At 46.7% G+C, this 22,373-nt stretch overlaps 1 protein-coding gene across 2 annotated transcripts in view; it reads right to left on the reverse strand.

The window, feature by feature from the left end:
- CPAMD8 (C3 and PZP like alpha-2-macroglobulin domain containing 8) overlaps positions 1-22,373 on the reverse strand; it is a 1,104,327-nt gene that overhangs the window by 570,904 nt on the left and 511,050 nt on the right. For both annotated transcript variants that reach the window (XM_069217904.1, XM_069217903.1), the window contains exon 25: positions 3,566-3,791. In XM_069217904.1, the coding sequence (XP_069074005.1) occupies positions 3,566-3,791 (226 nt within the window). The remainder of the gene's footprint in view (positions 1-3,565; positions 3,792-22,373) is intronic.

Raw genomic sequence — 22,373 nt, forward strand, 5'->3', positions numbered from 1 at the left:
GTGGTCCAAATCTACCAACACTGTCTTGATGGTTAATGTGCCCAAATTACATCCAGCAACTTCTGGGGAATGGGGAAAAATCTGTAAGAAATAAGGCAATCCATTGGATCTATCATGTGAGAGGTTGTTACTCTGTGATACATGAGGATATAATTGAGGCAATTAGAAGACCTGATCCTGACACACACTATGATATGATTGAGTTAACATTTAGGGACAAGAGTATGGTAGACAATTTGCTGGCCCTAGATGCTAGGACAAGTCCCCCTAGGCAGTCTGATTAAATATCCTAGGCTTTTCTTGCATTGCCAGGTTTGGCTTACCACCCATTTGGGGTGCAGTTCATCTTATTTAAATGTGAACTATTGACTTGTTGTGCTGCTTGGGTCCCCTCTAGACCTACCATATCGGGCCCCCTTTCATATGAAGTAATTGGCTCTGGTATTGGTGTTCCCCCTACCCGTGACCTTGTGTCTACCTACTCCTCTTCTCCTGATAGATCTCATCAGTCAACTAAGGATCATCTAGGCAATTGTGTTAACATTACATCTATGGCCAGGACAGCTTCTCAAATTGTTGGGGTGCGATATGCTTCCTGGAATGTGGCAGGTTTAAGATCTGTTGCCTCCCTTCCAGCCTTTATTTCTTTCATTGAAGACCATGACCTCTGTCTTTTTCAGGAAACTTGGGCAGTTGATCCATTATTCCGGTCTGGATATTTAAACTTTTACACTTCAGCACTTTCTAGTAATAGGGGCAGACCGTCTGGTGGCCTAATCACATGGGTCAGAACATCATTAAACTGCCATATATCTCAGCTATCCATTGACTCCCCTGACATACTAGGCATCCGGTTACTGTTTGGGGCAAATGTGGGCGTGATTATTCTTAACATCTATGCAAGAGGGGCTAGGGGGGTTTAGCTTCTGATACCCTCCGCGTTTTGGAGACATTCCTACGGCAATGTCCCCAGCACTTCAAATTTGTTGTTGCAGGTGACTTTAATGTCACGTTCGAACCGCTTGACTGGGATGATCTTGGGTTTACTTGTGAGGAGGATAGGGCGTGGTCCATCCCTTCCTTGAACATTCTACCCATTAAAAGGTGGTCGCAAGCTGCCGTCCAGCCAAAAACCTTCACTATTGAATTTGGGATTACAGCACTCAACAGCAGGACAAAATATGACACAAAGGGTTGCCACACTTATAGTAAGGTTAACCACACAAGTAGAATCGACTATTGTTTAGTTGATAAATAAGATTGTGGCGTTTAGTTATTGATATGATAGTTATTGAGAGAACCGAAAGTGATCCAAATCCTCTCTCGGTCCAGATGTTTGCCCCGTGTAATCAAATGTCTATGATCTATATCCCCACTATATTATCATTAGGTATTCGAATGACTAATGATAAGCGGCACTTGAAGTGGAGTAAGGTATCAGCACAGCCGGACATTATAAGCTGTGCGAATGCTGCTTTGAGGACTTCATTGGTGGATTTAGATGCGGGCCTTGCAATTACTGGTGAGCAAATAATTAGATTTCATGCCTAATGTTTTTGAGAGTATTGCAGCCCACTTCATAGCAGGTATTGACTCTGGTGGTAGAAGGACTAAAGAGAAACATCACTGGTTCAACAAGGAATGTCGGGCTTCAAATAAACTCTTGATACAGGCCATCAAATCCAAGGATGCAGTTACTATCCGTATAGCTAGGAAGTCTTGTACGTCTGCTATTTGTAAAGCCAAACGCGAGCAAGGTGATAAATGGTGGGCAGCACTGGTGGGAAGAACTGAACTAAATTCTGGTCTTTGGCTGCCCATGGCCCTGATAGTAGTGTATTGAATGTTACAGCGAACATTGCTGAAGCAGAATGGGTATACCACTTTAGCCAAACCGTAAAACATGTGAATCTGATAGGGTCTTGATTACTACTACTGACCAAACTCCGATCCCTTTTCCGCTAAAACGGTTTACTCTTTCGTATGTATTGCACTCCCTAGGTACCTTAAAGCATGGCAGGGCATCTGGCCCAGATGGCGTTCCAGCAGATTTGTTTCTAAGAGATATTGAAATGTGGTTGAGATACATTACTATCATATCCAGTGTAATAGCAGCGGGCACCTATTCCTGAGTCGTCGAAGGGTGCTGTTGTAGTTCCCATTTTAAAAAATGGTGATAGAGCTCTACCCTGCAACTATGGACCAATTAGCCTACTGGACTGTGTGCAGAAAGTTTTCTGCCTCTGCCTTCTGGGGAAGATTTAGGACTGGAAGTCGGAGCCTGATATCCTTAGCCCATTGCAAGCTGGCTTGCGCAAGAAAACTTCCACTACTGATCAAGCCTTTAGGTTTTTGCTTCTATATTGGAAAAGGGAATCTGTATGTTGCCGTTGTTGATTTGAAATCCACATTTGACTTAGTGCCTCGCAAAATGTTGTGGGAAGTTCTTTCTGGGATGGCAATCCCCGCCCACATTCTTTCCTTGCTAATACGGCTCCATGAGGGCAACTATGCACATGTTAGGTGGGGTGACTTGGGGCAGCTTACTGATATAATTCTAGTGTCAAGGGGGGTACACCAAGGGTGTGTCCTTGCTCCAACTCTGCACTTTTTATATATTAATGACATTGTTTCTTCTTTACTAAAGGTGGAGGCAGATGCACCATTTTTAGGTACACATAAAGTTCAGGTCTTGCTATTTGCAGATGACACCCTTTTGATATCTTAGACCCCGAGTGGTCTACGGAAACTCCTCATGTGGTTTGAGGAATTCTGTTCCGCTCGGGGACTGGAAATCAACACATCCAAAACCAAAATGATGGTGTTCAGTCCCCATAGATCTTTTAAAGGGAAGGTTACACTTGGAGGTACTCCACTTGAGAAGGTGAAATCATTTAGCTATCTTGGCCTAATGCAATCGGAGAACATGTCTTGGAAGCCACACATCACTAAGCAGGTGTTGAAGCAAAAGCAAATTACGGGGGTTTTAATTAAGGATTTTGGCCTGTCTTACACCAAGCCAATTTGTCCGGTACTGCAGATCTATGAAGCCAAGGCTGTGAGCTCTACTTTTTATGGTGCAGAATTATGGGGCCATGCCAAAGCCGAAGAAATATCAACTGTTGAGAATACCTTCATAAGAAAGCTTGTCTCTCTTCCTTTGAGCACTCCACTGCTCCCTTTTTTCAAGGACCTGGGCATCAAGAGCATAAGTAATAAGGCCCGCTTACGTTCTTTTTTGTACTGAAAGAGCATAGTAATGGATGCCTCACTTGCAGGATGGGGAGCTCAACTCCAAGACCTGAAAGTTCAGTAACTGAAGTATGGAGGGTACACTAAAATACCTTCACCCATGTAAATTAAGTACTGCACAATTAAAACTCCACAATTAAGAATGTGGCAGCTAACTTGAAAAAGTAATCAGTTTGATGGCAATAATGTTTAGTAAAACAATAATGAAAGGACATTTTTTGGATTACAAATATGCAAATACGTGCTTAACACACTGGTCAACCATCCATGGTCAATATTATTCAATTCACATTTGTTGCCTTGAGGGAGGTACCTATGATGGAAGCAATGGCTCTTTCAGATCCAGGAATCACATTGTGCGGTACACCCAGGGTAAACGCTTCATTGTGGTTCTCATCAGTCTCCTCTTTCCTCCAGATCTTAAACTCTCCCATCGAGCCCCATCCAGTAGAGAATCCGATGTACTTCACCTCTGGATTCTTCAAGACAGCCCACTCCACTATCAGGGACTCATTCACAGGCTGGGTACCGTGGCCTACCTAAAAATGGACAATGAAAGAAAATCATCCAGTGTTAATTGAACCATCTCCATTTTACTGCAAATCACACTCAAACATTCAGTCAAAATGGAGTATGTGAAGAAGTACTAATTACATTTGCTATTAATGCTATGTCTGTTTTAAACTGTTTAATTGCCTGTAGCCTGCGAAGGTGCTGCCTCCTGTATCCCTCTCTCCACTGTCTTTTTTTAACAAAATGTATGCATTTTCATAATAGTATCCTTTTTTTCAAACATATTTCACTAAGACTTTTTGAAATGGTAAAAAAAAAATTACATTAGTCTCATTTAGAAGGATTTAGAAGGTTTTTGCTTTATCTGTGCCCACCAATTGATTTTTCTTCAGCTTTTAACATTTTCCTTAGGTAATAGAGTGACCACTCACAAAAGATGAAATATGCACCTTTCACCACAAGCAGTTCTCGAAGTATTCCAGCTCTATTTCATATCCCATGTTGTGTTTACCCCTCTGTATCACAAGGACATATCCAATGCTTTCCAGCAAGAAGGTAATGTCAAAGAGGGGATCTCAATTATAAGATGTTGTACCAGGTGTAGGAAGCTGGCCCAGTGTGTGGTGGCTGGGTCTAAGCAAACCCCTATTAGTTAACCTTACAGAGTCTAGACAGCCAAGGATGTCGAGGGTAGCTGTGATGAGCAGCCAAGACTTATCTAGAAGGCATGTGAAGCAATTGTAATACCACAGTAGTCACATAGTAACTTATGACACATTAAAGGAACCACACACTGTTACAAAAATAAACACACTTTATTATAGGCACACCAAACTTCATTACCATAGGTATACCTCCCTCTGGAATGAACACACAAGATATACACAGGTAAGTACTTAGGAAAGGCATAAATTAGTAAGGGCCCTATTGGGAGCCAAACCATATACTAAAAAAAAATGGAATGTGAACAGGTGTCCTCCCCCAGAATGTCTGGAGTAGTTAGATAAGGGCTGAGGGAGAGTGGAACTCCAAAAGGTAAGTATCTAGAAGATCCCTAGCAGCCGGGTGTAGAGAGGTAAGTTACCCAGTTCACCCATAGGTCAACAAACATAGGGATGTCGCGGTTGGAGAATGCAGAAGCAGCGACTGGACCATTGGAACCCAAGGGCGGATTTTGGGTGTAGGGGACCTGCAAAAGAAGGGGACGGAGTCCAGTCCACGCAGGAGTGTCCAGGTATGGCAGGAGGCAATGCCCACCCTTCTGTAGGTGAAGATCCAATCCATGGTGATGGTTGAAGTCCAGCTGCGTTGTCCTGGTACTGCAGAGGAGTCCCTGAAGTCGCCTATGAACTGTCCCTCGACAGTCGCCGGATTTAAGATGAATCAGTGATCAGGAGGACCACCAACAATCACAGGCAAATGCAAATGGGGCTGTATGAAGTTTTTGAGAGCTGTGGAGGACCAGCAAGGTCCTGGGGACTCGAAACCTCGGAGGGGAGTCCAGGCTGACCCTCAGAAGACAGGAGAGCCAGCAGAGGCAATCAGAGCACCCACAGGCAACCCACTGGCAGCAGGCACAGTAAGTCGCAATGAGGTCCAGTAAGAACATCTGAAGAGGAGTCCCATGTCACTGGAGCAGCAGAGAGGAGACTGTCCTTGCAGAGGTAGAGTGCTAGGGGCTGGAGCTACTTGGAGCCTGAAGATCCCTTGGAGCATGAGTCAACAAGTCTTGGCTGGTGCAGCAGTCGCGGTGCACAGGGATTCTGTCCCAGTGGCAAGGGCTCACTGTCTCCCACTTCGGACAAAAGGCAGAGAGGACCCAGGGGATCTCTCAGAACCACCACCTGGTGTTGGAGTATCTTCGCATATTCAGAGGACAGACGATCAAATCAGCTAGACGTCGTTGCCTTAGGTGCCGGCGGATGCAGGGGAGTGACTCCTTCACTCCAAGGGAGATTCCTTCTTGCTTCTTGGTGTAGCTGAAGTCTTGCCGACCCTAGAAGATACACAGCAGTGGAAACGTTGCAGAATGCTAACAAGAGCTGCAGGAACAATGTTGCAAGGAGAAGTCTTCTCTGTGGTGCAGTCTTGTTCGGTTCCTGTGTAGCCCAGCAGCGGTATCAGGGCCAGGAGCAGAAGAAGTCTTTGCAGAGAGGCCCTGGTGGAGTCTTACACGACAAATCTGTGTACCTACCCTCAAGGGAGTCCCCTGATAACCTAAAAAGGGGGTTTGGTCACTCTCTGGAGTGACCATCTATCAGGAGAGGCCTCTGACGTCAGCTTCCTGGCCTACCCAGTCAGATGCTCCCAGAGGCCTCTGCCCATCTTGGTTCCAAGATGGCAGAACCAAGTGGCAGCCTGGAGGAGCCCTGGGCACTCCCCTTTCCTTTGTGTGTTTTGCACCAGAGCATGGACCAGTGGTGCAAACCGGATTATGCAAGTAGGGAACCAAACATGCCCTTCAAAGCAGTCTGGTTACGTGGGGAGGCTGCCCCATGCCAGTCCAGTAACATCTGTTTCCAAAGGAGATGAGGTTGCACCCCTCTCCCACAGGAAAGCGTTTGTTCTGCTGTCCCCTGCTTGAGTTGGTCAAGCAGCAGGAGGGTAGAATCGTGCCCGGGGGGGTGCAGCAGCGCAGGCTGCCCACAGACCCTGGAAGACTGGTAGGAGCAGAACTGGGAGATCCTCTAAGGAACCCCCATAGTGCATGGAATCATGTTACCATTACTGAAATTGGTATTGGGGTATGATTCCAACATGTTTGATACCAACCATGCCCAGGTTCGGAGTTACCATTAAGTAGCTGGACCAGTGGCTAGTACAGAGACAAAATAGCTCCCCACACTTACAAAGTCCAGAGACTTGGAACTGGAGTTCGTAGGGGCACCTCTGTTCATACAGGGGTGCCCACACACACAGGGACCTGCAGCCTACCCTTTGTACTGAAAGGGCCTACCATAGGGGTGACTTACAGTGATCTGGTGTAGTGACCCGTAGTGAAAGGGTGCATGCACATTTTCACACAGGCTGCAAATGGCAGGCCTGCAGACACAGTTTGCATGTGCTCCCATGGATGGCATAATACATGCTGCAGCCCATGGGGGACTCCTGGTCTACTAGTGCCCTGGTTACCTATGTGTCATCTACTAGGGACTTACAGGGGTACAGCAGTTTGCCAATTGTGTGCTGTAAGAGAGAGAGAGCACAATTACTGGGGTGCTTATTAGCAGGATCCTACTTAAAACAGTCTAAGCACACTGACCTCAGGCACAAAGTGGGAGTAACTGTCAGAAAGAGGGGACTTTCCTACACCCCCTCCCCCAAATGAAGGACAGTAAGACTAACCTTGCCCAGTTGAGTCTTCATTGTCTAAGTGGAAGTATCTGGAGTGTCCATCTGTACTTGAGTGGTTACTCCCAGGTCTATGTTCCACTGAATAGTCCATTACCTCTAGGGAGATGGAGCACCTTAATAGTTTGGGATTTTCACCTTTCATTTGCTTAAGCCATAGGAGGGGCGTGTGGTCTGTTTGAACAAGGAAGTGAGTGCCAAACAGGTTTGGCCTCACGTTCTTCAAGGCCCAGACCACAGCAAAGGCCTTCCTTTCAATGGCTAACTTTTCTCTGGGGGTCAATCTCCTACTTATTAAAGCAACAGGTTGATCCTGGCCCTCTTCATTAAGTTGGGAAAGTACTGCACCTATTCAACCTCCGGAGCATCTGTCTGGACAATACATTATTTTGAGTAGTCAGGGCGTCTGAGAATTGGAGCAGAGCACATGGCCTGGTTTAGGTCATCAGATGATTTTTAGCAGCTAGCTATGCACAAGACCTTCTTTGGCATCCTTTTGGATGTGAGGTCATTCAAGGGGGCTGCTATAGAGCCATACCCCTTTATGAACCTTCTGTAATACCCAGGCAGGCCTAAGAAGGCTCCAACTTTGGTTTGAGTGGTATGATTTGGATTTTGCCCTGAAGTGGTTGAATATGGCCACCACCTACAAGTGGCCCAAATAAACCACTTTGCCCTAGTGCCCACTAGTTGTTGAAAATGCTGTTTTTGGCTTGGCAGCATCAGATAACTTGATCATTTAAGTTAAATGTGCTGAGATACTTGGGTGCAGCCAGAGTATCTATCAGTTCATCTGCCCTAGGGATTAAATGGGCATCAGTGCTAGTGACTGCATTGAGGCCTCTGTAATCAAAACAAAACCGCATTTTTCTTTTTCCATTTTGTGAGTGAGGCCGGGGCACTAATACTAAATGACTAGCCCAAGGTCTGTCTGAAGACTCAATGACTCCTAACTCTAGCATCTTTGCACTTCTGCTTTGATGCATTCTCTGACATGGTCAAGCTGCTTATATATTTTACTTTTTACAGACAGTCATCTGTGTCAATATCATGTTCACACCAGGTGGTTTGATCAGGGGTCAAAGGAAAAATGTTCTGAGAACTGACTGAGGAGATATTTGAAATCAGCTTGTTGCTGGTCATAGAGGCAGTCAGCAAGAACGACTCCCTCCACTGAACCATCAACTGGGTTATATGAGAAGAGGTCAGGGAGAGGGTCACTTGTCTTCCTGACCTTCGTCAGTGGCCATGAATAAAGTCATGTCAGCCCTCATAATAAGGCTTTAGGTGATTCACATGAAGCACCCTGTGGAGACTTTTTGAGGTCAACCAAATAGGTGACCTCACCTTTCTTCTTCACAATGGTGAGGGGGCCACTCCATTTGTCTTGGAGTGCCCTCTGAGCCACAGGCTGTAAGACCCACACCTTCTGTCCTGGCTGATAAACAGTCAGTATAGCCTTTTGGTCATGCCACTACTTTTGCAGGTTCTTGGTTGTCCTCTTCATATACTCTGCAATTCTAGGTCTTAGGCCTAGTACATAATCTATGTCTTGCTTGGGAAGTTTCAGTGGTTGCTCCCAACCCTCCTTTACAAGGGCTTGTGGACCCCTAACTGGATGTCCAAGCAGAAGCTCAAATGGACTATAGCCCACTCACTTCTGAGGAACCTCCTTGTAAGCGAACAGGAGGCAAGGCAATTGCCTTCTGTGTTTTTCAGAGCCCCATGATCATGCCTTTTAAGGTTTTGTTGGAACTTTCAACTAACCCATTTCCTTGTGGATGGTAAGAGGTGGTGACTTTATAGATTACACCATACTCCTTCCACATTGCTTTCAGGTATGCAGACAGCAAGTTTGCACCTCTGTCTCACACCGCCTCCTAAGGTAAACACATCCTGGAAAAGATTCCTAGGAGGGCCTTGGCCACTACAGGGGCTGTAGTGGTCCCAAGGGGAACTGCCTCTGGGTACCTGGTGGCATGGTCCACTACCACCAGTATAAATCTGTTCCCAGATGCAGTTGGAGTATCTAGAAGACCTACAATATCAATCCCTACCCTTTCAAAGGGTACCCCAACCCCTGGAAGTGGAATTAAGGGGGCCTTTAGAGTACCATCTGTCTTACCACTGGCTTGATAGGTGACACAGGAGCAACAAAACTCCTTTGTGTCCTCAGACATGTGAGACCAGTGAAAGTGTGGGACAAGTCAGTCCCAAGTCTTGTTTTGCTCCAAATGGCCTGCAAGGGGAATATGTGCCAGGGTCAATAGAAGCTCCCTAAACTTTTGAGGGATGACCAACCCCTGGTGGCACCAGGCTTAGGGTCTCTTGCCTTGGAGTAAAGGAGGCTCTTGTCGTAGTTGAACTTATGGGTCCCACTGATATCCCCTGGTTCCTGAGCAGCAGCTTGCTGTCTCAGGCTCTCAAGAAAAGGACAGGACTTCTATTCTAGGCTTAGTCCTTCCCTGATGGGTCCTCCTGCACCTACGAGCTCAGCTGTATCAGCTTCCAGCTTCTCTGGTGTAGGTTCCACACAAGGGGCAGATTCCTCTCCCTGAAGAGTGGTATCCTCACCTAAAGTCTGGACAGGTGATAATTTCTTACCCTGTCTGCCTCTTTTTGGGACTCTTCGGGTCATTTTTCCAGGCTGCAGTGTTACTTGTTCTCCCTGTTTCTTTGTTTCCTATCATATGCTCTAGTCAGTGCAAAGATGTGTCCAGGGATGCCCAGCATTGCTGCATGGAGTTCCAACTCCACTTCAGCCCAAGCTGAAGTCTTCAAATCAAATCATTGCTCGGTAAACACTCCACAGGCAGGTCAGAGGATACCACAACTTTCTTAGGGCCAGTAACGCCACCTCCAGCTAAGGTCAACAATAGCCATGGGGGTGGCACTTGGTATTGTGAGCATCAGTGACTTGGTAGGTGTGATCAAGTAGGTGTTGTTCAGGGGACACCAGTTTTTCAGTTACCATTGTGACACTGGCACCTGTGTCCCTGCAGGCCGCAGCCTCAACACCATTGATAAGGGGATGCTGCCTATACTTACCCATATTAAGGGGACAAGCAGCTAGGGTGGCAAGGTCAATAGCACCCTCAGAGACCAAAACTGAATCAGCGGTCTGCCCATCTAATTCAGAGCCCACTGCAGTTCCCAAGGTGAACCATGCTACACCTGTGGACTGATTACTACTACCAGTGCTTTTGCTAGGGGCACTAGGGGTAGAATTGGTAGTAGCAGGCTTGCTGCTCCTTTTAGGACATGTGCTGTCACCTACCTTGTGCCTACGCAAGTAGCACCAAGGTTTCTTATTGTGGGATGATGAAGAGGATTTAGACCCCTCCCCCAATAGAATTTTGTGGGACTGATGAAGACTTATTTTTATCTTTGCATTTGTACCCACCCTTCTCTTGATTCTTGGAAGAATATTTCTTCTTCTGGTCACTCCCAGTGTACGCTTTCTTACCTATTCTGGGGCAAACACATTTGTCTGCCATCTTTCCCAATTCTTGGGGAGAGGTCAGATCTGAGTCCACCAGATATTGATGCAATTTGTCAGAATAGCAGTTGTTAAGAATGTGCTCTCTCATGATAAGATTATACAAACCCTGATAGTCATGCACATTACTACCATGTAACCAGCCTTCCAGAGCCTTGATGGAGCTGTCCACAAAATCTACAGAGTCTTGGGAGTACTCCTTGTGGGTCTCCCTAACCTTGATCCTACGTTCTTTGGTGGGCAACCCAAACCCATCACTGAGAGCATCCTTAAGCACCTGATAGTTGTCTGCATCTTCTTCCCTGACAGTTAAGAAGGTGTCCCTCCCCTTGTCAGTAAAGGAAAGCCACAAGATGGCTGTCCACTGCCTCTGAGGGATCTTCTGAACTCTACAGGCCCTCTCCAAAGCAGTGATCCACTTGTGGATGTCGTCTCCAACCTCATAAGGTGGGATTATTTTGCTAAGATTCCTAGAGTCTTAAGAGTCCTCACTGACCCTGGTCTCTCTATGGCTGTTGCTGCTGCCGCCATGTGGTACCAACCCCAAATTCTGTTGCTCCCTCTCCACTGCTAAGGCCTCTCTATCTAGGGCTAACTGTTGCTGCTGCAGCCTCGGTTTGGCCTCTTCAAGTCTCAGACTACTGAATTCCTTGTCTAGGGACTCCTCCCTTGAACTAGAGTGGTCAGTTTCATCAGAAACTGCTGAGACTTGGGTGTGGAGGATAAGGAGGATTTATCCTTCCTCCTGGGGACCCTTTGCACCAACCTCCTAGGAGAAAAAAAGGGCCTACTTGTATGTCCCCCCCCCCCCCCCTTTCACTACCATGAGTGCTCCCTAGAGGACTATGGTGTTCCCAGAGCATACATGAAGGGTGAGGCCCTCATACTTAGATTCTTGGGCCTGGGTTGTGTCCTCTGTTGAAAGCATGTTACCTAGAGTAGGTTGAGTGCACCTACCTACTCCAAGGTTCTAGACTTCCTAAAAGTTTAGAGGAAGCGCTATGCTGGACCCTCAACTTACCTAAACTAAATGGTCTAGAAATTCCTACTGCTACAGTGTAGTGTGTCCCCAAGGACTAGTAGTGACCTTACTGTGGAAAGTCACTGGTTACAGTGTGGTAAAGCAGTTGCAAGTGTATTATCCCACCGCTGCCCAGTGTGTGGTTGACACATATGGTGTTAAAACTTATACTGGGTCGAAGCAAACCCATACTAGTTAGTGTTACAATCTCTAGACGGCCAGGGCTCTCGAGGGTAGCCGGGGTGAGCAGCCAAGACTTATCTAGAAGGCATGTGAAGCACTTGTAATACCACAGTAGTCACACAGTAACTTATCACACATGAAAGGAACCACACAGTGTTGGAAAAATAAAGGTACCTTACTATAGGCATACCAAACTAAACTACCACAGGTATACCTCTCTCTGGAGGTATGAACACACAAGATATACACAGATAAGCACTCAGGAAAGGCATAAAGTGGGAAGGTCCCTATAGAGGGGCCAAACAATATACTAAAAAAATGGAATGCGAATGGGTGTCCCCACCAGAGTGTATGGAGTAGTTAGACAAGGGCTGGGGGAGAGTGAAACCCCAAAAGGTAAGTACCTAGAAGATCCCCAGTGTCCAGTTGCAGAGGTAAGTTACCCGGTTGTCCCATAAGCTAACATGGGGACGTTGCGGTTGCAGAAGGCAGAAGCAGGACCGGACCAGTGGAACCCAAGGGTGGATGTCGGCTGTAGATGACTGTATTGCTACATGCACTACGTGCAAGGTAAACAGTGGTGCAGGGTGTGGACCATTGGCCTCTGCTTCCATTTTGGTTCACGACTCCATTTTGTCGAGTCTGGTTCTGTGCGTAAGGCACTGTTCTGTGTTTTTCCACAAGCTTCGGCAAGCTGCAGGGTGGGGTGTTTTTCTGCTCAACTTCGCTCCATCTGCCTGATACGAAGAGTACTATTTACATTCCACGAGCTATCAGTTAGGACAACAGGGGGATGCGCCTGTACTCAAGGAGGAATGCAAGCTTCACCTTGGAGCCCTCTTTTGGGAACTTGGCCCGTTCCAAGGAGACGTCTCGAAGGGTGAACAAGGTACCGCCGATTGCACAATTTGTAAAGGAGGTGGTCTTTTTCTAGAAAATACTCCTGGGCGTTAGTAAATACTATAAAGGTCAGGAGCCTGGACGGACTGGTTTAGGAACTCTCTTCTGGGTTGGACGCAACGCCAGGAGGACTGATTGTCCCGAAGGAGGCTCCCTGTGCCAGCCGATTTGGGTTCCCCGGCTTTGTGTACGGCGGAGGGATGCAGACTCTCTTTTCGGTGAAGCTTTTCAATTTATGAGCACTGAAGCATATTGTGTGTGTGCGTGTGTAATATGCACTTATTCTTGCAGTCATTTTCGTGTTATTCTTCATGATATCACAGAGTGTTTATTCTCATGTTATTTTTCATGATATATTAGTGTGGTCAGTTTTGCTATATGAGAGCTTGCCCCATAAATAAACCTGATTATTCTATCTACTAAAGTGTGTAAGAGTGATTGTTTCACCTTGTGCTCTAAACTATCCTGAAGTGCATAGTTCTGTTATTCTGGAGGGTGAAGCAACACAAATTGGCATAGTCAGCAGGATTTAAAAAAAAAAAAAAGGAAAATGTTTCATAAGATCAAAGCGAGTTCCAAGGCAAGTTCTCATGTATCAAATCCGGACATAGAAATACCGGGGTGGGAAACTGCCCCGTATAAACTTTTAGCTCAGGAATGGTCACGTTGTGCTGGTTTGTGTGAAAATTGGAATGCGTGTATGTTGAATGCAGAACCTGAAGATGTTCTTACATGTTTACAGAAAGTGTCAATTGACAAGGGAAAAGAGATTTGTACGTTATGGAGGCGAGGCTGGATCTTGCTCTCTGCGTACAGAAAGTTGCATGAAAAATGTTTACAGTTACAGAAAGACCACGAGCAGCTGGAGAAGGAGTTAGTAGAAGCCCGAAATTCCTCTACCATGTTAGCTTGTCAAAATAAATTGTTAAGTGATAAGCTTGAAATGTACCAGCTGGTTGCAGAGAGAACGGCCGTTAGCGTCGCTCAATATAAACACAAGAAACGAAGAGGGAAAGTTAATAAAAAGAAGGTACATTTAGCTATCTCTCAGGCAGGATTAGCCTTTGACCCTGAATTTTGGGATGGAAACATCTGGGATACGTCTGATTTTTCAGATGAGTCGGGGTGATAACTGCCAAGATGTGAGACAGGAAAAGATAGAGCGCAGGAATGTTGTCCGTGCACAGCCAATATATCGGCAAAAGTTACAGCATAGCCCAGCTAACCCCGGAGGGGTGATGCTGGATGCTCTGGAGGATTACACACAGCAAGAACTAAGTGATGTGATAGACAGATTTCGACAGAGGTCTGGGGAAACATTGCTTACGTGGATGGTGCGAGTGCATGATATGGGGGGTCAGGGGGTCCAATTAGATCACGGTGACGCCCGAGGCTTTGTATGTTAAGTACGGACCCGGTTATCCAAAATTAGTTTAGGACTTATCCAGGGAATGGTCCCATGACCAATCTGTTGGAGTTAGCGGCACAAGGGTGTGCTCAGAAGTATCCAAGAGAGTCAGACTGGCCGCCTAATGATAAACCTTGGTATACTTTGAGAGATGCAGTACAGAGATTGAAGGAGGAAGGGATGAAAACAGCTATCTTTCTAGGTAATGCTCATAATTTGATGAATGGAATTTTAAATGTGTGTGCGAAACCGGCTGATTAGGTCCGCTCCTCCTGCATACAAGCATGTTATCATGACTTTGTTGATTAATCAGACTGGTAACCCACTGTCTCAGGTGGTAGAAGCGGTGCAGGAGTTAAGTGATTTAGGGGAGTGGGCTAAGCCAGAGAGGAATTCACGGTCTGAGAATCGGACTGATGACAACAGGGTGACAAGGCGGGATATGTTTTTGGCCTTGCTGCGAGATGGGGTGGCTAGGGATGAAATTGATGGGATAACCACCAAGGACATGTGGGAGATGTACCGCGAAAGCGGTTTGGATAAAAAGGAAGGAAGCAGGAAGGGGAACAAGAAAGATAACAAACTGGTGAACCAGAGAAAGGCAGGATGGGAGGAGCGCGAGGATGAACAGGGAGAGAGAGAGAGAGCCCCGCAGTAGAGAGAGATCTCCAGATAATGGAGATTGGGAGCAAGAGCACCGAGGCTCAGAGGGAACCCGGAGCAGAGAGAGAGACTGGGAACAGACAGGTCCAGAGAAAACTCGAGGCAGGGAGTGGGAGAGTGAGCTGGTAAGCTCAGAAAGGTTGCGAAGCAGAGACAGGGAGGAGGAGTTCCCTGAAAATTACTGCAGATTGTATCCAGATCTGACTTGGGCAGACTCCGATGTGGGCAGAGTAAAAATAGACTAGGAAACAGGTCAAACTCCGGTGCAGGGATGGGCTCGCAAAGATAACAGACCACATGTCAAAGTAGAAATTTATTGGAAACATGGAAATGTTCAAAAAGTTCGAGCCCTTGTTGACACCGGAGCGGAGGCCTCTTTAATTCATGGAAACCCAAGAAAATTCAAGGGACAGTACTTCACCATTACGGGATTGGGCGGAAAAGAAACCCCGGCAGTGCAGATAGTGGTTCCCATGAAAATAGGGGCACTCCCAAAGAGAGAATACACTGTCTTGATTGTGCCCATTCCCGAGTACATTATTGGGATTGATATTCTGAAAGGGATGACCCTACATTTGGAAGATGGATGTTATCAATTTGGTTCCAAAAGATTTATATCAATAGCCGCCGCGAGGGTGGGGCTTTTGAAGATTCCTCCAGTAACACTTCCCCAAGCCACTAAGGTGATTCAAATGAAACAGTACAGAATACCGGGAGGACATGAAGAGATTAGCCAGACTATACATGACTTACTGGACGCCGGGGTAATAATTCCCATCACTACTGCGTGGAATAATGCCCTCTGGCCTGTTCGCAAAAGGGATAACAGTTGGAGGATTTGCATTGATTATCGCCAGTTGAATAAATATACCCCTCCTTTGACTGCGGCGGTCCCAGACACTGTTACCTTGATTGAAAACATAGAGAAAAACAGTGGGACTTGGTATGCCACAATTGACATTGCCAATGCGTTCTTTACGATACCAATAGCTACTGAGAGCCAGCCTCAGCTGGCATTCCAGTGGGCGGGGCGCCAGTACACCTTCTGTAGATTGCCCATGGGGTATTTACATAGCCCCACTATCTGTCACCGGCTGGTGGCAGAGCATTTGGATGAAGTACCAGTGGTTCCCGGAGTGCAAATTTCCCACTACATAGATGATGTGATGATGCAGGGAGAGACACTAGAACAGGTGCAGATTCAGCTAGACAGGGTGGTGGAACATTTGCAGAATAAAGGGTGGGAGATTAACCCCGAGAAAGTGCGGGGACCATCTCAGAGCGTGAAATTTTTGGGCATTCAGTGGAATCAGGGACACAGAGAAGTGTTGCCAAAAGTGAAACAAAAAATTAAAGAATTTGCAGTGCCGCGAAACCGGAAGGAAGCCCAGAGGTTTATTGGACTATTCGGGTATTGGAGACAGCATATACCCCATTTGTCTCAGATTTTTGCCCCATTGTACAAAGTTACACGTAAGAAGTATGCGTTTGAATGGGGAGAGCAGGAGCAGTGCGCGTTTGAATTGGCGAAAGACGCCATTCAGCATGCTTTGGATTTGTGGCCAATTCGGGAGGGAGACATCGAGCTGAATGTGACAGTCCAGGGGCTGCATGGTAATTGGAGTTTATGGCAAAAACAAGGAAGAAAGAGGGTGCCCCTGGGATTTTGGACAAAGAAGTTACCTGAGGCAGGAGAGCGGTATACTCCCTTTGAGAAGCAGCTGTTGGCTTGCTATTGGGCTCTGGTCGATACCGAGCAAATTACATTGGGACATAATGTGATTTTAAGGCCTGAGATCCCCATCATGCAGTGGGTGATGAGTTCTCCTAAGACTCATATAATTGGGCATGCGCAGGAAGCCAGCATTATAAAATGGAAATGGTATGTCCAAGACAGGGCACGAGCGGGTCCAAAAGGAACTGCCGTTTTGCATGAGCAGGTAGCGCAGGCTCCAGTGGAGAATTCAGAAATGCTGCACGATGTACCTCTGGTGTGTGAATCCCCGGTAGGGTGGGGCCAGCCGTTCGCAGACTTGTCTGCAGATGACAAAAAACATGTGTGGTTCACAGATGGCTCAGCAAAATATGTTGGAGCGAAAAGGCACTGGAAAGCAGTGTCCTATAAGGACAGGGAAGAAGTAGCCAGTTTGCAGAGCTTTATGCCGTGTATCAAGCTTTGAAACAAGAGCTACCCGGAAAATGTCACATTTATACAGATTCTTGGTCTACCGCCAATGGGTTAGCTACTTGGCTTCCCACGTGGCATGCACATCAGTACAAAATCCATAACAAAGAGGTATGGGGGAAGGAGTTATGGCAGGAGATCTGGGAGATGTTACCTCAAAGCACTGTGACCGTCTATCATGTGGACGCTCACTGTCCAACTGATTCATTAGACCGATGGTTCAATTGTCTTGCAGACGATCGAGCTAAGATTCAAGAGGCTGAAGTGGAGGCGCAGAATTCTGATTTGGTGGGAATGGCTAAATGGGCACACCAGAAATGCGGACATCTTGGAGAAAAGGCTACTCACAGGTGGGCAGAGATTAGAGGGATGCATCTTCCCCTAGATTTAATTAAAACAGAAATCATTGAATGTCCCATTTGCCAGCATACACAGCACAGACCGGTCCCACAGGTGGTGAGAGGCCAGCTAGGCAGAGGTAAATTGCCAGGACAGATATGGCAGATTGATTACATTGGACCAATGCCAGTGAGCAGAGGGTGTCAGTATGCCTGCAAAGTGGTAGACACTTACTCTGGTTACCTCATAGCCTTTCCCTGCAAGCGCGCAACTCAGCAGAACACCCTGAAAACATTAGATCTGTTGATTCTGTGCTATGGGGTGCCGCTCCAGATTCAAAGTGATAACGCCAGCCACTTCAAGGGCAGACTAGTGCAGGACTATTGTGCACAACACAACATTGAGTGGATTTTTCACATACCTTACTACCCACAAGCAGCGGGACTGATTGAGAGAATGAATGGGTTGTTGAAAGAACAATTACGCAAACTGTCTGATGGGACACTGAAGGGGTGGAGGGATAATTTGTACGATGCTTTGCAAATTTTAAACAACCGACCCCTTACGAATGCCGAGACACCTCTCATGAGAATGCTCACACCTGCTTTACAGATTAATCTGTTTACAGCAAGCAATACCATTGTGTATTGGGAAACAGCTCCAGGAGCTTTGGCCCCATATCGAGCTACACCAGAATCGGCAGGACTTGACCTGCATGCTTTACACATCCATCGATTGAAGCCTAGAGACATCACTCTGATTGAAACAGGGGTGGGAATTCAGATTCCCCCTGAGCATTACGGTCTGATTGCCCCTCGATCTGGGCTTGCCCTGAGAGGCATTCAAGTTTTAGGAGGCGTGATAGATGCAGACTACCCAGGCGAGTTAAAAGTCATTCTCTTGAACAGTGGTGACACAGACCTAGTGATGCAACCCGGTGATCGCGTTGCCCAAATTGTCATCATGCCGGTTTATGGAGGTGTTGTTAAGAAGGGGAGCGCCCCAGCCCTTCTCACTGTCAGAGGCAAAGGAGGGTTCGGATCTACTGACAAGAACCCAGGGGCCAAAGTGTGGATTGAATCCCCAAATAACCCTCCTCAACCCGCTGATGTCATCGCCATTGGACCAGACAATGTCCTGGTAGTTATGCGACCTGGTCAAGACAAATGGGAACATGTTCCTGCTGACAAATGCTATTTGCGAGAATGATAATACGTGTTTTGTCTTTTGTTCTTTTCAGATCATCCTGTGGAGTGCCTGTGCAATGAGTGTGGTGTATGGAGCCCTTTCGGGAGACTCCACCGGGGAGCGGGAGGGGCTCATAGCCCAAAAATTCAACCGTCAGCCGCAGATGCCTACGCTACTGCATCAACCGAACAACGTTTGGATTCATCTGCCGCAGGAAGTGCTGAATATATCTCACTTCTGTATGAGTAACATGCAAAGCGTTCAAGATCTGATTACCACTTGTCTAGTGGCGGTGCCCACTCCTGCTGCGGTATTACTGCACATCTTTAACAATACAAACCAGGATGGAATGGTGGATGTGAATGACGTTCGCTCCCATCTGTCACTCTATGAGTACTGCCTTCATTGCCCGGAGGTGGGCAGGCGGTTGTGGAGGAACATGACATCCATACTCACGTTTAACATCTCAAATGGGGATGTATGCTATTCATTGACTTGTGATCCTATGAAAATAGGTAAATGTGCTCAGCTCAAATTGGAGAAAAAGAGACAAAAACTTAACTGCTGCACAACAGATACTGTGCCACTCACGAAATGGCCTGACCTGTTTGAATGTAAATAATTCAATGTTCTGCCAGAATGTGGTGCCTGCTGCCAGCCACATTCAAAACGTTAAGTTGCCTAAAGGTTGGCTCTTTTCTTGTGGTAACATTTCTTTCACCTATATTCCAGCCAATCTAACCGGAGGGCCTTGTGCCTGGTCACGCTTAGGCTTTCTCATGTTTCCTATGGATACTGCTCTACACCCTCGCTATACTAGAGACACTATTCAATTACCTACAGATTGTGATTCTGAAATTTCATTGCTTTCCAAAACAGAATATGTCAGTTTAGCTGGTTCTATCGTAGGGGTGCCAGGACTCGCAGTGTATAATACCAGAGTTATTAATAAACTCGCATGCTTAGTAGTCAAGAATATTAATTATACATCAGCTGCTTTAGCTGAGCTGTTATTAGATGTACAGGGAACTAGAAAAGCTGCTTTGCAGAATCGCGCTGCTATTGATTATTTACTGCTTAAACACAACCATGGCTGCAGCGATTTTGAAGGGTTGTGTTGTATCAATTTATCCGACCACTCCATATCAATCAACTCCCACATAGAGGCCCTGCATAAGTTAGTGAAGGGGGTGCAGCAGGATGTTGACAAGGGGTGGTGGGATTGGGCTTTTGGATGGCTGCCTAATCTAGGCCAACTGCGTTATATCCTTGGTGTAATCATTATCATAACAGTTATTTTAATTTCGTTATGTTGTTGTATTCAGTGTGTGCCTAACCTTCTATCTCAGTGTCGCCCAAGAGCATTGCCATTTCAGCTTATAGGATATACTTAGTTGTAAGTTGGCCAAATGGTCCAAGGGTGGAATGTATTGCTACATGCACTACGTGCAAGGTAAACAGTGGTGCAGGGTGTGGACCATTGGCCTCTGCTTCCATTTTGGTTCACAACTCCATTTTGTCGAGTCTGGTTCTGTGCGTAAGGCACTGTTCTGTGTTTTTCCACAAGCTTCGGCAAGCTGCAGGGTGGGGTGTTTTTCTGCTCAACTTCGCTCCATCTGCCTGATACGAAGAGTACTATTTACATTCCACGAGCTATCAGTTAGGACAACAGGGGGATGCGCCTGTACTCAAGGAGGAATGCAAGCTTCACCTTGGAGCCCTCTTTTGGGAACTTGGCCCGTTCCAAGGAGACGTCTCGAAGGGTGAACAAGGTACCGCCGATTGCACAATTTGTAAAGGAGGGGGTCTTTTTCTAGAAAATACTCCTGGGCGTTAGTAAATACTATAAAGGTCAGGAGCCTGGATGGACTGGTTTAGGAACTCTCTTCTGGGTTGGACGCAACGCCAGGAGGACTGATTGGACCAAAGGAGGCTCCCTGTGCCAGCCGATTTGGGTTCCCCGGCTTTGTGTACGGCGGAGGGATGCAGACTCTCTTTTCGGTGAAGCTTTTCAATTTATGAGCACTGAAGCATATTGTGTGTGTGCGTGTGTAATATGCACTTATTCTTGCAGTCATTTCCGTGTTATTCTTCATGATATCACAGAGTGTTTATCCTCATGTTATTTTTCATGATATATTAGTGTGGTCAGTTTTGCTATATGAGAGCTTGCCCCATAAATAAACCTGATTATTCTATCTACTAAGGTGTGTAAGAGTGATTGTTTCACCTTGTGCTCTAAACTATCCTGAAGTGCATAGTTCTGTTATTCTGAAGGGTGAAGCAACACAATGACCTGAAAGAGAAGGGTACAGAGTCCAGTCCATGCAGGAATGTCCAGGCTGGCCAGGAGCCAACTCCCACCCTTCTGTAGCTGAAGATCCGGAACGGCAGTGACGGATGAAGTCTAGCTGCGAGGTCCAGGATCCTCAGAGAAGTCCCTGAAGTCGCCTACGAGCTGGCCCTCGACGATCGCCAGATTGCAGATTTGTCAGTGGTCAGGAGGACCACCAACAAGCACAGGCAGATGCAAATGGAGCTGTTGGACGTTTTTCAAAGCTGTGGGGGACCAGCAAGATCTTAGGGACTCTTCCCTTGGAGGGGAATTCAGGCTGACCCTCAGAAGACAGGAGAACCAGCAGAGGCAGTCAGAGCACCCACAGGCAACCTACTGGCAGTAGGCTCAGTAAGTCGCAATGAGGCCCAGTCAGCACATCTGAAGAGGAGTCCCACGTCGCTGGAGAAGCAGAGAGGAGACTGTCCTTGCAGAGGTAGAGTGCTGGGGGGCCAGGACTACTTAGAGCCTGAAGATCCCTCAGAGAAGGAGTCAACAAGCCTTGGTTTGTGCAACAGTTGCGGTGCACAGGGATTCTGTCCCAGTGGCAGAGGCAAGGGCTTACCATTGGACAGAAGGCAGAGAGGACCCAGGGGATCTCTCAGAACCACCACCTGTGCTGGAGAATCTTTGCAGATCCGGAGGACAGAAGATCCCACCACCTGGACGTCATTGCCTTAGGTGCCTGTGGATGCAGGGGAGTGACTCCTTCACTCTGAGGGAGATTCCTTCTTGCTTTTTAGTGCATCTGAAGTCTTGCCGATCCCAGAGTATACACAGCCGTGGAAATGTTGCAGAATGATGACAGGAGCAGCGTAAAAAATGCTGCAAGGAGAAGTCTTCTCAGCTGTGCAGTCTTGTTTGGTTTTGGTGTAGCCCAGCAGCGGAGGTCAGGAGCAAAAGATGTCTTTGCCAAGAGGTCCTGGTGGAGTCTTGCACGATGAATCTGGGAACCCTTCCTCAAGGGAGTGTAGAAAGCTGGCTCTGTATATACTATACCAAAATGCAGTATAGTGTGTACAGAGTCCAGGGGTTCCTCAGAGGCTTAATAGGGGCTAAAGTAGATAATACTAATGCTCTCTTTTGTGGTAGTGTGGTCGAGGAGTTAGGTTTATCAGAGGGTAGTGCAAAGCATTTGCTGTACACAAACAGTCAAGAAATGAGGCCTACACTCAATGACTAACTCCAGGCCAGAAGGTCTTTGTTGCAGGTAAGTACAGTTATCAATAGGTATCAAGCATATGTATCAAATGTACTTTGTTTGGTTTCTGCAGGTAAAGCAAGTTTAGAAGTAAGTAACACTTAGTGCAATTTTTCATAGGAGTCAATAGGGTCTGGGGGGGGGGGGGAGTATTAGCACAGTTAACAGGTAAGTACACAAATCTAATATTTGGGGGTAAGGATGTCCACAGGTCAAAGTTTAGGCTGACCCCAAGAGTGCACCGCCAGCAACAGGGTGCAGAGGTCAAAGTTGGCATTGGGTTTTCAATGGAATCCTATGAGGACTGCAGATGCTTGGTAGAAAATAGATTGCTG

This window comes from Pleurodeles waltl, chromosome 12 (genome assembly GCF_031143425.1).
Source record: "Pleurodeles waltl isolate 20211129_DDA chromosome 12, aPleWal1.hap1.20221129, whole genome shotgun sequence".
Classification (NCBI taxonomy): domain Eukaryota; kingdom Metazoa; phylum Chordata; class Amphibia; order Caudata; family Salamandridae; genus Pleurodeles; species Pleurodeles waltl.